Source organism: Trachurus japonicus, chromosome 12 (assembly GCF_045865225.1).
Source record: "Trachurus japonicus isolate A0001 chromosome 12, Traja_1.0".
Taxonomy (NCBI): Eukaryota; Metazoa; Chordata; class Actinopteri; order Carangiformes; family Carangidae; genus Trachurus; species Trachurus japonicus.
This window is the reverse complement of record NC_140918.1, coordinates 15,059,802-15,073,590: the sequence shown is the minus strand read 5'-3', so window position 1 is coordinate 15,073,590 and position 13,789 is coordinate 15,059,802. Positions and strand designations below refer to the sequence as shown.

Below are 13,789 nucleotides of genomic sequence, written 5' to 3'. Positions count from 1 at the left end.
ACGGAAGCAGAAGAAGCAGCAGCAGCAGAAGAACCGTTTCCACACGTGTATCCAACATGTCTGCCCACCGTGTTGTTGTGTGCTGAGGTCTCGTGAGCTATTTTTTCTTTCTGTTAAGTTCGTAAAGAGAAGTTATCGACCAAAGAATTAACAAAAAGGTGTTCAAACTCCACAATGGCTCAGAGAAAGAAGAAAATGACGAAGAGGAAGAGACACACAGCCAGCAGAGAGCCGGAGGCGGACTCTGACAGCGGAGACTTGGAGCTGGCTGCTGCTGAAATTAAAGACGATGATTCTGTAAGTAACAACACTCAAACACAACATACTCGGTCAGTGCTGTCCCCGTTTACCAATAATGATGTTTACACACACCATGGGACAATAAAATAGATCACATAGGTTTATTGTTTTGACTACAGGACCGGACTTTAACCATCCTGAATGCAGACGGGGGTATAGCTCAGTGGTAGAGCATTTGACTGCAGATCAAGAGGTCCCCGGTTCAAATCCGGATGCCCCCTGCGGAAATTTTAACAATCTTTAGATAACACATTGAGCTTGTAATGCACAATTGTATTACTGTCATTGTTAAAATATTAAGTTAACTACCTCGTGAGATCTTCATATAGTTAGAAACAGCTGCTGATTTCACTTTTTTTTAAATCCAAATAGTTTTATCCAATTTATTTTATTTTATGAATGCATTTATTGACAGTTTAATAATTACAACTTCACTGTTTAGTTTACCTCAAGACCTTATTCGATAGTTTATGGCTGTCTTTATATAGAATAACATGCATTGTTTTCATTGTAGTGTTATATTACCGTGTGTTAACTTAATTATAAACGTCTGTACAGTCTAATGTAGGCTAACCCCGTTCAATTTGTCTGCCATAAACTCTACTTTTATGATGCCTGTAATGTTCAGTTTTTACTTAATACTGTTGTAGAGGTGGTCATTAAATGATATGACAAAGCGCTGAGGTCATATTGTATTATTGTGGTGTTGTACTTGGCTGTGTTATACTCAAAGGTGTTTTTAATATTCTCCCGTCATGTATGAAAAAGGGAAGATAAAGAAATCAGAAACACCTGTCAGTATATAGTGGCCCAGTACTACACCACCTTTAAGTATGACCTCAGTAATAAACATATAATTCAATTTTCATGTTGTACTGTTTGATGTTATGTCAGGGTGGTTGAATTGGACGTCATAAAATAGTACAGGTGGACCTAATAATGGAGTTACTCTGTGTATATTATTACCATAACACCAGTACTGTCTGCTCTTGTTGTGAGCCTGTAGATCCTTACTTATCTCACATATTATCATCATGATATCAACTTGACTTTATTGCCTCAGTATCAATATTTACTTCACAAAACAGAGCCCTCCTTGGCTGACATAAAAACTGAAATAAAACATTCACCTTCTGGGAGGCAGAGGCGCTATTTTGCAACGGGTGTCACTGTTGTTTAGGTTGTTATCTTGTAATTGAATTAAACATGAGAGTGGATGCATCAAGATGACTACTGTACATGTATCCCCTTAGTAATCCTCAAAATCTTGAACACTGCATAACATTTCCTTCTAACGAACACTTCCTTACCCCAAAACAAGCATGATTTTTAAACTTCAGTGTCAAGATTACTCTACATGAATCTTTTATGGCATTACTTGATACCTCTGTCATGTTGTTAACAAGATGGGGATGTGTTTTCTCATTGGTCTCACAGCCAGGGAGGAAACTGCCACGCTTCCCTGCCTCGTCAGACTACCCGTCAGATGTGGAGCCCGACACCAGGGAGCTGGTCAGAGCACAAAACAAGAAGAAAAAGAAGTCGGGAGGTTTTCAGTCCATGGGTAAGAGCCAGAGAGGAGGGTTCCAGATAGGGCTGCACATTCGCTGTTCACTCAGTGCATTTAAAGGGATATGCCAACATTTTTTTTCGTGTCTTGCCTCACTCCCGAGTCCATGACAAGCAGAGACACCATCCTTTCGACTGTGCGTGCAGTAACAAGGAAGATAGAGCCGTATCGCCCGTAATTAGCTTAGCTCAAACGCTGTAAATATATCACTTTATCAACATTTCAAACATTTTTAGGCAGCAGTGTGTCGTTAATTTGTCTAAATACCAACTGTTTACAATTTTGTTCGGACGAATTTGGCGCCACTCAAGCTAGCCATTGTGACCAACGCACTTCCGGTTACTTTCACAAAATAAAACACCCGTTGCCCTTTACATACAGAAGTGCTTTTACTTTGAAATACGAAGCTAACCTACCCTCGATGTAGCTAGCTTGAACCAAAATAAACCGTCTTTGCTTGCACCCTCCATTTTGACCGATCTCGTCCCGTTACCGGCATTTGACCGCTCAAGATGCCTTACCGGAGAGTTTTGTCAGCTCTGAGACGAAGATCGGTCCGTTTAGAGTTGCTGAAGAGTTTCTCTGATGACTTTAGGTGGAGGCAGGCTACCATTACCGATACACTTCCAGCGTTTGAGCTACCGGTAAGCTAATTATGGGCGATACGGGCTCTCCCTCGTTACTGCACGCACAGTTGAAAGGATGGTGTCTATCTGCTTGTCATGGACTCGGGAGTGAGGCAAGACACGTAAAAAAAAATGTTGGCGTATCCCTTTAAAACAATCTGTATGTATCCATTTGATCTGATGATGACATTATTATTTACTGTATGATTTCAGGTCTCAGTTACCCTGTGTACAAGGGGGTCATGAAGAAAGGTTACAAAGTCCCAACCCCAATCCAAAGAAAGGTCAGTGCTACTTCATGATCCCATAATAAAACATTTTTTACTACACACTGGACAATATGTCATACCCAACCTTTCTCTCCCTCTCTCCCACTTTAGACCATCCCTGTGGTTTTGGATGGCAAGGACATGGTAGCCATGGCCAGGACAGGCAGCGGTAAGACGGCCGCCTTCCTTGTCCCCATGTTTGAGAAGCTGAAGGCACCTCAAGCCCAAACAGGAGCCAGGGCCCTCATCCTGACCCCCACCAGAGAGTTGGCCCTGCAGACCATGAAGTTCACAAAAGAGGTCAGACTGAGCAGACTGATTGTACCTATGTTTACTCTACACAAGTACATGTTGACCTCTGATTTATCGTTGAATTAATATGCTTTGCCTTTGTTGTGGTGTTGCAGTTGGGAAGATTCACTGGTCTCAAGACTGCCCTGATCCTTGGTGGAGACAGGTAATGACTCTTGTTAGTTTACAGCTGCTTTGTTTACTCGTACCTTTTAAAATTCGGAATAATTTACAGCCAGCACCTCCTCTCTTCTCCAGAATGGATGATCAGTTTGCTGCTCTTCATGAAAACCCTGATATGTGAGTGTTGCATCAAACATTATGAATATTAATGAGGTGTATCCCCCAATCCATGCACTGTATGTTGAATTTCTGTAATTTTCTTTCCCTCCAGAATCATCGGTACCCCCGGTCGTCTCATGCACGTTATCCAGGAGATGAACCTGAAGCTGCAGAGTGTGGAGTACGTGGTGTTTGATGAGGCCGACAGGTGAGAAACGCAGCATTTACCTTTGTCTCATTTATTACAACACTGCTTGGATATTCACTAATGCGTCCCTGCCTCTCCTCCGCTCAGGCTGTTTGAAATGGGTTTTGCCGATCAGCTTCAGGAGATCATCCGGAGGCTTCCAGACACCAGACAGACTCTGCTCTTCTCCGCCACTCTGCCCAAGCTGCTGGTGGAGTTCGCCAGAGCCGGTGAGATCAACTTGACATTTTTCATCCTGTCTATTTTCAGTCCTGTTTTACATGCGTCCACTATGATTTAAGAGGTTTCTGAATCAGTTACACGTTGGGTTCATCCGCATGTTGGTGCTTAAAGCCCAGACTAACTAAATTAACCCTTTTCCAGGGCTGACTGAACCTGTGCTGATTCGCTTGGATGTGGATTCGAAGCTCAGTGACCAGATTAAGGTAAAGACACGTCTCTTTACTAAATGTAACAAGGAAATAAAGTTCTGATGTCTTTTGATTGTACTTCCCATTAAAACTGTGTTTCATCAGAGGGAAGACATGCTTTTATTGTTTTATAGAAAAATAAAAAATAATACAGGATGATGAATTGAAGACGTAATGATTATATTAGCATCTAACATGATATTTCAATAATGACTCGATGAGAGTTTTTCAAATTTGGCACAAATATTCACTAAAACTCAAGGATGAACTATTTAGATTTTTAGGGGCAAAGGTCAAGTTAATAGAATGCCTTTATTTGTCATTATACTCTCTGTATAACGAAGTTAGAGCCCCCCTTCAGTGCAAACAAGCAATACCATAAAAATACAATATAAAAAACACTTTCAATAATATAAAAATAAATAGATAAAAATAAATTATATGCACAGTATATAGGAAAGTGATGTTCAGTTAGTGAGTTTGTGGTGACCTCACAAAAGAACATAAATATCTCTGAGGGGATTTATTCAACTTTGGTACAAACATTTACATTCCAAATTTAACTCAGTAGTTGATATTTTATATGATTCTGAATAAACAAAGATGCAACCTGCACACTAATCTGTGTAGCGGAGGCAGACGACCCTTGAGGCGGTAATTCTAGTTTTCGTATTACTTAATGAGAAGGAAAGGTTTGTATGTTTTTGTGCATTTATTTGTTGACATATTTCAGAACAGCTGATGTGACATGGCCCTGACTTGTTCAGACAGTGATGCCCTCGGGTGTAATCCTCTCCTCATGTGATGAGTGGGGACTACTGTAAACAAAACCTTTTGGTGTACTGTTTACCCAGAAATGACTCATAAATGTGCCTCTAAAGCACAGAACTAAATCCTTTCTTTGTCACTTCATCTTTCATCAGTTGTCCTTCTTCCAACTGCGCATGGACAACAAGCCGGCGATGCTGCTCCATCTGCTGAGGAATGTGGTGAAACCTCATGAGCAGACGGTGGTGTTCGTGGCCACCAAACACCACGTAGAGTACATCAAGGAGGTGGGATACAGCTAGGAAGAATAACTCTGTCCAAAACTATCTGTGTATATTTGTCCTCAGTGAACCCTCATACACATTTGTCATTTGTAAATCCTCCTCTTTCGTTTTGACCTCCAGCTGCTAACTACAGAAGGTCTAGAGTGTGCCTACATCTACAGCGCCCTCGATCAGACTGCCAGAAAGATCAACATTGGGAAATTTGTGCATCGGAAAGCCATGGTGCTAATTGTGACAGACGTCGCTGCCCGTGGTATAGACATCCCCCTGCTGGACAATGTCATCAACTACAACTTCCCTCCGAAGCCCAAGCTCTTCTTGCACAGAGTTGGTGAGTGAGATGCATATCCTGAATTGTCTTTAGAAGGGGACCTATTATGCTTTTCCAGCTTTTCAGACTAATAAATATGTTTAAAATGTTGGATATTTGCTTTAGAGGACGTGGGAATGCCATATCATGTTTTTTATCGATCAAAACTTTCAATAGGGTCCAATATCACATTAAAAGTTCCTGAAATTAGCATAATAGGTTGTCCTTAATGCAATGAGTGATCAAGCTAATGTGATACATTATTATATTCACCTGTCTCTTCTCATCAGGCCGTGTGGGACGTGCCGGTCGCAGTGGTATAGCCTACAGTATGGTTTGTCCAGACGAGATGCCTTTTGTCTACGACCTTCACCTCTTCCTGGGAAGGCCCGTTCAGTTCGCCACGCCTCAACACACAAAAGGTATTGAACTGAAGGATTAACTCATGGGTTGGTGTACCGCACATCTGAGCCTGAAGTGAAATGGTAAAAGCTTTATTCATCGCTGTCTTGTCTTGTCTGTACGTGCCGTCCAAACCTCTCCTCTCCTGCAGATTCAGAGGGCGTGTTCGGCCGAGTCCCTCAGAGCATCCTGGATGACGAAGGCTCCCACCTCGCCGCGGCTCACGAAAACTCGCTGGACCTGGAAAACCTGCAGCGTGTCTCAGAGAACGCCTACAAGCAGTACCTCAAATCCAGACCTAACCCCGCGCCAGAGTCCATCAGACGGGTCAAAAACACAGACCTGTCCAACATGGCTGTGCATCCGTTACTAGGTCAGTTCAGAGGAGGACAAACAAATGTGGTGATGATGATGATGATCAGCTGGTAACAGCAATTAACTGATGTCATTTCAGGGTCAGGTTTGGAGAAAATGGAGCTAGAGCGCCTTCAAATAGTTGATGCCATCAAGGTCTACAAATCCAAAGCGGTGAGTGACAGTTGGTAACAATGCAGACGTCTCCTGGGCAACAAGTTCCACACTGTGATAAAACCCTAAAAAAAATCTCCTTTCATTTTCTTCTAGACCATCTTTGAAATCAACTCCAGCAGTAAAACACAGGCCAGCGAGGTGATGCGGGCCAAACGCTCCAAAGACACACGCCTGGTGGACAAGTTCAGCAAACACAAAGAGGACATGGCTGCAGACAGCGCCCTGCATCAGCCCGTCAAAGCCACCGCTGACGATGAAGATTACCCATACAGCATGGACCAGGAGGAGGAGGAGGACCTAAAGGTCAGAGACTCTAACGCCTTGATTCAGAAGTGTTTTTTTTGCACGTGAGAGAGCCTGTTCCCACATTCAAGTAGGAAAAAAATAACTTTGATCTAATTATCCATTTTATGTGAAAAGACTTTTGAACTGTAACTGAACTGAAGAGACTTTCGGTATCAGTTAATAAATTAAATTATTTAGATGATCAGTGATGATCAAGTTTTGAAAAAGTTTCCTAAAAGATGAACTGTTTTTAACCCCAAATTATTCAATTTATTAACTCATTAGATAAAGAGCCCAAAAAAACAGAAATAGTGACTTTTATAGCATTTATGCTTAAACGTCAGTTTGGTGTATTAGAATAATTGATTATTCTTCTGCTGACTCATCATTTCAGCTCTAAAATACATTTCATACTGTAAAAAGTTCACACTTGCTTGCGTCAATTCTATTTCAGCGTCTCTGCTACATACATGTTAATAGGTAAAAAATATGTACATGATGGTTTACCAGAGTGTAATTCTTCCTGTTTCCACCAGGGGGTGTTCTCTGAGGTGGTAGGGGGAAAGAGAAGAGGGCCTCAGGAAAATGAGGAAGGACGGCCAAAGAACAAGAGAAGCAGACAGACGGGTAAAGATGAGGAGTATTACATCCCCTACAGACCCAAAGACTTCGACTCTGAGAGAGGGTGAGGCATTAAATGGATTAAATGTGTAACATCATACGTGATTAAAATGTTTCATCTGTGTGTTATAACCTGTGACTCATGCCTGTTAGGTTAAGTCTCTCTGGAGAGGGCACTGCTTTTGAACAGCAGGCCTCCACCGCCGTCCTGGACATCATGGGAGATGAAGGAGACAGGATGAACCAGCACAAGAACATAATGAAATGGTGAAAATTCTCACTTCCCTCTCCCCCTTTAAATCTGTTTCTTTCCCTCTCTTTATTTACTTTTTTCCCCCCATAATTTAACTGTCACTTATCTCTGTCACTTCTAGGGACCGTAAGAGGAAGCGCTTCGTGAGGGACTCGGGAAAGGAGGACCAGAAGAAGAAGATTAGAACAGACGGCGGCCAGGTCATCAGTAACAAGAAGAACAAGAAGAACTTGTATCCTTCCAACACAACGAACGTCTCTGTGTACTTATTTACTGTTACCGCTGCTATTCACTCGCTCGCACGCTTGATGATATTTGGCTGCGTTGTCGACAGTTTGACCTTAACGATGTGACAGTTACGAGGAGTGGAAGAAAAAATACAAGGTGGATGATGCAGGGTCTGGCTCGGATGGAGAAACAGGAGGAGGAGGAGGAGGAAGAGGAGGGAGGAGGCCAGGAGGAGGTAAAAGAGAAGCTTTAGTCACAACTTGAACACTAATAACTAACTAATAAATTACAGCTGATGGATTCTTTTGGGAGTTAGATGAGAGTATTGATGTTGGATATAAGGCTACAACCAGATGCTACTTAGCTTAGCACAAAGAGTGGAAATATGAGGAGATAATTAACCTGGCTCTGTCCAATGGTGATCGAATCCGCCTTTCAGCTTCCCTAAAGTTCATTGATTAACATGTTAGATGTCATTGGTTGTTCTAAGCTAAGATAACATACAGGAAAGCTTTAATTCCAAGCACAAATGTCAATGTAAATGTCATCCATGTGTCAGGCCGTGGCGGTGGCGGGGGCCGAGGCCGAGGCCGTGGTCGTGGCGGCGGTCGTGGCGGCGGCGCTAACTTCCAGAGCCCCGTGCGACCGCAGCAGAAGGCCGGCGGCAGAGGCGGCAGAGGAGGAGGAGGTGTGCGCTCAGAGCTGAAGTCGCGCGACCAGATCTTGAAGCAGCGCAAGATAAAGGACAAACAGCAGTTCCTGCAGAGCGGCGGGTGTAAGAAGCTCCACGCCAAGAAAAAACAGTGGCTCAACGAGGTGAAGAAGTCAGGGTTCGGACGGGGCGCGCAGAAGAAAGGCAAGATGAAAAAGAAACTGTGAGGAGGAAAGGGAGGATTCTGTGAGAGACTGGAGATGAAGGACACCACGAGGGACTGAGGGATGAACGCAGGCTTTGTCCCAGTCCATCTTGAGTTTCATGGTGACTTGTGTGATTGTGAATTGCAGGAGAAAAGCATCATTTACTGAACTCTATTTGTCACAGAGTAAAGTAAAGAATGATCCACTGAACCGGATCTTTTTTTTTTAAGTGTATTTGGCAGAATAATCTGCTAAAATGAGTTTGAGTACTGATATATGGCTATACACATTTATTAACTGATGGTGAAATACAAATGTGAATAAGGCAAAATTCAGTGTCATGTCTTCATTCACAGTTAGTTACATGTTGCTCGAGTGGACGACCACATCTGAGAAACTGCAGCCGCATACAGAATGACAGTACAGCTCATTGAGATGGGGGTTGTATTATCAGAGGAGCTGTGGTCTGTATGTGGAGTCCCAGTGCCCAGTCAGCGTAACCACATTTTTGAATGAGAGCCGTTTGATGTGACCATCTTAGGCCCTCAACGTTTGTCGATATACCGTATGTTCCTGCTGGTGTTAAGTCTGGATTGCTCCCAGTTTGAGCTCCTGAATTTTTCAGCTTCTCGTTTTTCATTTCTCCGGAAAAACCAATGTCAATATCAGTATTTTCAGACACAAGATTTGATAACATCCATAAATAGAAGTTTGCAATTGAAATTCAAATTTGTTCTTTAAAGGGTAAAATACTGTGCAGTATGGGTGTGAAAGCCCCAGGAGTTTTCCACTGTTTCCACATATGGCAGGCCAGTTTTATTGAGCAGAAGAACAAACTGACATAGCTTATAGGCCTACAGTATATTCTGATGTTGATGAAGATGCAATGTGATTGAGACGATACATGCCTCAAATATTACTATCCAGATTCATTAAACAAAACCATTCAAATCGGTAAATTTGATTTAAGGATTTATTATTTTGTTATAAATAGTGTTGGTTTATTTACAGTTAGAAATACAGTCCAGACAGGGAATATTTGGACAGTCAAACTTTCCTCTCCTCTGCCTCTGTACTTCAGCAGCTTTAGCACATTTAATTTGTATTAAAATAATGGATACTACATTAAAGTGTGGAGTCCCATCTTTAATATGAAAGTATTAAGTGTATGTGAAAAGTAGGAATTCAAAAGTTATTAGACAGTTACACATGAAGACGATATCATTATATTAACTTTATTCATCCTGTTTTACATCATTTATTTTAAGCCTAAGCTTTAAAGCAGAAGTAAGTGGTCCGGTCGTTTTCGCTAATGCTGCGTTCCAGGCAGGCTTTTGAAATCGTAAATTACAGCTTCAAGTCACAACTTACGACTTTGTAGCGTTCCAGGCAACCCACTCGTGTTTCTCCGACCTGTTTTACCTGTGAAAGTCACTATAACGGCCACTCGTAACTTCCGACCGGTGAACTCGTACCAGATCGAACTGGTACCACTTCACGGTCGGAAAAATACGAGTTTCCTTGAACGCACCATAACAGTCCTCGTCCCTACGTCGCCACATTCACGGCGTCCCTTGGCTGCACACACAGCCCTGCATGCCGTTCTCTCTCCTCATTGGATAAAAACTGTAGGATACGATAAATGTTTTCTCCTCGGCTAAGAGCAGAGCAGAGTGACTGACAGACCCGTGTTTCGGTCCAAACACTCTATGTAAGTGATTGCTGTCGGAAGATATAACTATTTAAGACTTATATTAACACAAATATATCACTTACTTCTGCTTTAATTTTTGTAGGTCTACATCAATATAGAGACCCTATGTGGGAGAAACAACCCCACATGGTCCCATAAAGCCTGAAGAAAGAAAACTATCTAATCATTAAGTACCATGATTCATGTTTGTGACGTTTACAAGCAACAATCAAATCAAGTCGAATTTTCTTATATGTTTTTTGTTTGTTTTCATATCCCAAACCAAATTTAAATCAAATCAAACGGTGTGTGTTGCAGATTCATATTCATTGAGACATATAGTACATAGCTATTATTCAACTTTCTTTAAAATGATAATCCTGGGACTTGGTTTAAGTATTCATAATATCAAGTAAGATTTGAGTTTTTCTGTCATCAATAATGATTGTCTCACATCTGAGAAGCATCACATTCAACTGCTCTCTCTGGCTACATGTCAAATGATCATGTAATTTATTTCCTGCAGAAGATACAGCAGTCGATCATCTAGCAAAGGAGGCTTCTCCTATTTCCTCAGCTGCTGAGAAGGTGCAAAACATGACCACATGCACAGCAGCCTCAGAGCAGCACTACGCCGTCGAAACAAGTGGCCCGGTCCATCTGGATGTGGTTACGTTGCTGACTGTTTTTTGATGATATGCGTACGTGCTATCATAGGTTATTCATGGCCGCAGTTACTCATGGGCCGAGGCTCTTTCTTGAAGATTTGTGCTTCCAGTGGTCTGTGTGAATGCTGCTACAGATGGAAGAAAATGGGTGGTAGGTGGGTAATGTATTTGGTCCAAACACGGCAGAGTCACCATGGAGATTGTCACGGGACACAAACCAGATCACTGTCATATTTCATAGAGAAGGGGGGGGGATGTCTTCCAAATAACATCCATTCATAAAACACAGCAGCTAGTCCATCTAGGGGGTAATGCAAATAAAGTTTCAGTTTACTTTGCAGCCACAAGTGCATCAATATGGCCAAGTATTATAGTCTATAACCCCAAAATATATAAGCACACACTTATTTGAATATATTTGAATCACATACTGTATAGGCATATAACAAAGTTTATACAATAAATAGAGGAATTACATGACAACAATTTATACATTATGCATCATTTGTATATATACAGTATACGTATACAGAAGGCTAAATCCTGCAGAATTTCGAAACATAGACACATGTAACGGTACAATGTAATGCAATCATACAATATCTTTCAATATCTTATAGTTCATATTTTTCAATTAGCTTATCTTTAGGACACATTTTAAATGAATGTATTACAGTGTATTACATATCCAAAGTATATATAATTTATTGTAATCACTGAAATTCTGAATCTATCTGTTTTTAATGAGTGTACAAATACATTTTGTGTGGAATACATATGGAATGATTTATATTCACACTATGTGGCATTTTAGATTCAATGTCCAAATCAAATAAGTGCTCATTTAACTAGTTTAATTCCAGTGAAGAACAGACTGAAACACCAGTTTCTATTCACACCCAGGCACTTTAATACTAGAGTCAGTCATTTTCCTTATATAATATTTAGGCATAGGTTACATATAAGATATGTCTTATATCTTTGTCAGATTGTCTGCTTATTGAGCAACGATAAAAACTATTATGAGACTGAGATGAGAGCCATAAAGACAGACATGCACAAAGACAAGTGAAGAAAACACTTGACTATCAAAACTTTCAAATTTCCAGTTGATTCATTCTAATCCTCAAGGGTCTGTTACCAGGTCACGGGCCTTTCTGTGAGTGACGGAGGTAGTGGGAGGCTTGAATATCAACTGATTGTAGAAATACACACCTGAGTGTACTACAGTCTATAGCTATAAAAAGTTTATCTGTGGGAAATAACATCCAGGGGAAGCGTTCGTACTGTCTGTCCCTGAGCTATCTGGGACCAGAACAAGCTGGAGTGTAGGAGGTTATATTGCAGACGATATCAGTTAATCCTCATGCAGAGATACTGAGCTGCAGCCCGCCTTTACCTCATATCCCGTCCTCTGTGAGGCCATCTCTCAACCCCCTCCCCCCTCCACCTCCCTCCGCCCTTGTCTGTCTATCTGATGGCCCCTCTCCCCACCCCAGCGCTCTTTAGTGCTACGGCAGCTCTCCAATCACCAGGAACGGCAGCTTTATCTTTGTTTAGGGTTCCCAGGACTGACACAGCATCCACTTGAGATACGCTGAAGAGCCTGAGCATCAGAGCACTGCTGCTGTCGTAACACTGGGATATATATGCTGGGCACTGGTTACGTATGTGTGTATATAGTGATAGAGGAGTAGAGAACGATAACCACAATTTGACAGGGCTGAAAATATCTGATTGTGCTTTTTATATGAAGTTATAAATCTTTAGTTCATTCTGTATAAACACTACATTTCAAATCTGCATTTTATTTTGCCATTGATTCACCCATTGGTTTCAGCTCATTTCAGTATTGTGTATGAATGCGTCTCTCTTTTTGATGCTTCTTTATGCCTTACAGTTTTCACCACATTTATTTTTTTATTTTTTATCATTGCATATGTTTACTTTGTGTGTTTGGATTGATTTTCTCTCTTATAACTCTCTTAAAACTTGGCATCTTATTTCCAAACAGTCTCTGCACGCAACTCTCTGTGATGCTACACCCTTAACATTTCAGGTTTCTAATATTGGGGATTTATTTGTAACCAGTGACCTAGAAGATTGGAAAAAATCAATGTAAAAAGTGAGAAAAATGACCTGGTTGTACAAAAAACACATCCAATGAACCATTACAAGACCGCATTGCTTAAGTCAGACACATTGTCCTGAGATCGCAAATCTAATTGAAATCGTTGTCATATAACCATCAAAACAAATGATACTCACAAACACACCCCTCGCTCACATGGCTGTGATCTGCGTGAAGAAAAGTATGCATGATAAACAGGGCAGAAATTGAATCTAATGGCTGAATCCATTATTGGCTTGGAGAAATGTCAGCATCATGTAAAGCATGCACAATTAATGGACTGGCAACACATGGTGAGAAGTGTCATGGTTCTTTAAATCTGGAAAGGCAGGCACACATGCTTTTAATTCAAAACCCACCCACATTATGAACCCTTCAACAACAACAACAACAACAACAACAACTTTGTGGCCACATGACCTTTAGATCTATCATCTGAACAATGTATTGAGGTTTTTCTCCAATAGTAATCAGAATCCATTATCAAACATTTTATCTGTCTACAGATGTGTGTGTGTGCGTGTGTGCTCTCTCTTTCCTGAGCCTCTTTCCTTTCCCCTGTTTGCTCCCGTGCGATGATAAGAGCGCTGCCCTTTCTCAGGCTATCGCTTCCGTGGCAAAAGGCCACTTGAGGAATGACAGGGCCGACATGACTGACATTAGCTGCTCTCCCCTCAGCAATTTTCATTCCTTCACATAGAAAAGTGCTGACAACTCATTAACAGCTGAAAATCATCAATTCCATTTTCTTTTGTCGTTTTTTTCTTTTCTTTCTTTCTCCTTATAAAGGTCATGCAGTGC

General features: G+C 41.4%; 1 protein-coding gene and 1 non-coding gene across 2 annotated transcripts; both read left to right on the top strand.

The window, feature by feature from the left end:
• ddx54 (DEAD (Asp-Glu-Ala-Asp) box polypeptide 54) lies at positions 1-8,827 on the top strand. The gene is made up of 20 exons (XM_085793392.1): positions 1-297; positions 1,738-1,864; positions 2,710-2,780; positions 2,877-3,065; positions 3,173-3,222; positions 3,315-3,356; positions 3,451-3,546; positions 3,634-3,755; positions 3,910-3,971; positions 4,880-5,011; positions 5,129-5,339; positions 5,609-5,740; positions 5,872-6,093; positions 6,175-6,248; positions 6,345-6,554; positions 7,073-7,221; positions 7,311-7,424; positions 7,532-7,642; positions 7,767-7,873; positions 8,198-8,827. Exons 1-20 carry the CDS (start codon positions 175-177, stop codon positions 8,515-8,517), a joined length of 2,664 nt encoding a protein of 887 aa, XP_085649518.1. The 5' UTR covers positions 1-174; the 3' UTR covers positions 8,518-8,827.
• trnac-gca (transfer RNA cysteine (anticodon GCA)) lies at positions 450-521 on the top strand. The gene has a single exon. It is a non-coding gene; the product is annotated as a tRNA-Cys (tRNA).
• Positions 8,828-13,789: the final 4,962 nt, after the last annotated feature.

Excerpts from the sequence above, each read along its gene's own strand:
- ddx54 (XM_085793392.1), top strand. The coding sequence starts at position 175 with ATGGCTCAGAGAAAGAAGAAAATGACGAAGAGGAAGAGACACACAGCC. Across the intron at positions 1,865-2,709 it reads GGGAGGTTTTCAGTCCATGG|GTCTCAGTTACCCTGTGTAC; the intron begins GTAAGAGCCAGA and ends GTATGATTTCAG. Across the intron at positions 3,756-3,909 it reads GGTGGAGTTCGCCAGAGCCG|GGCTGACTGAACCTGTGCTG; the intron begins GTGAGATCAACT and ends ACCCTTTTCCAG.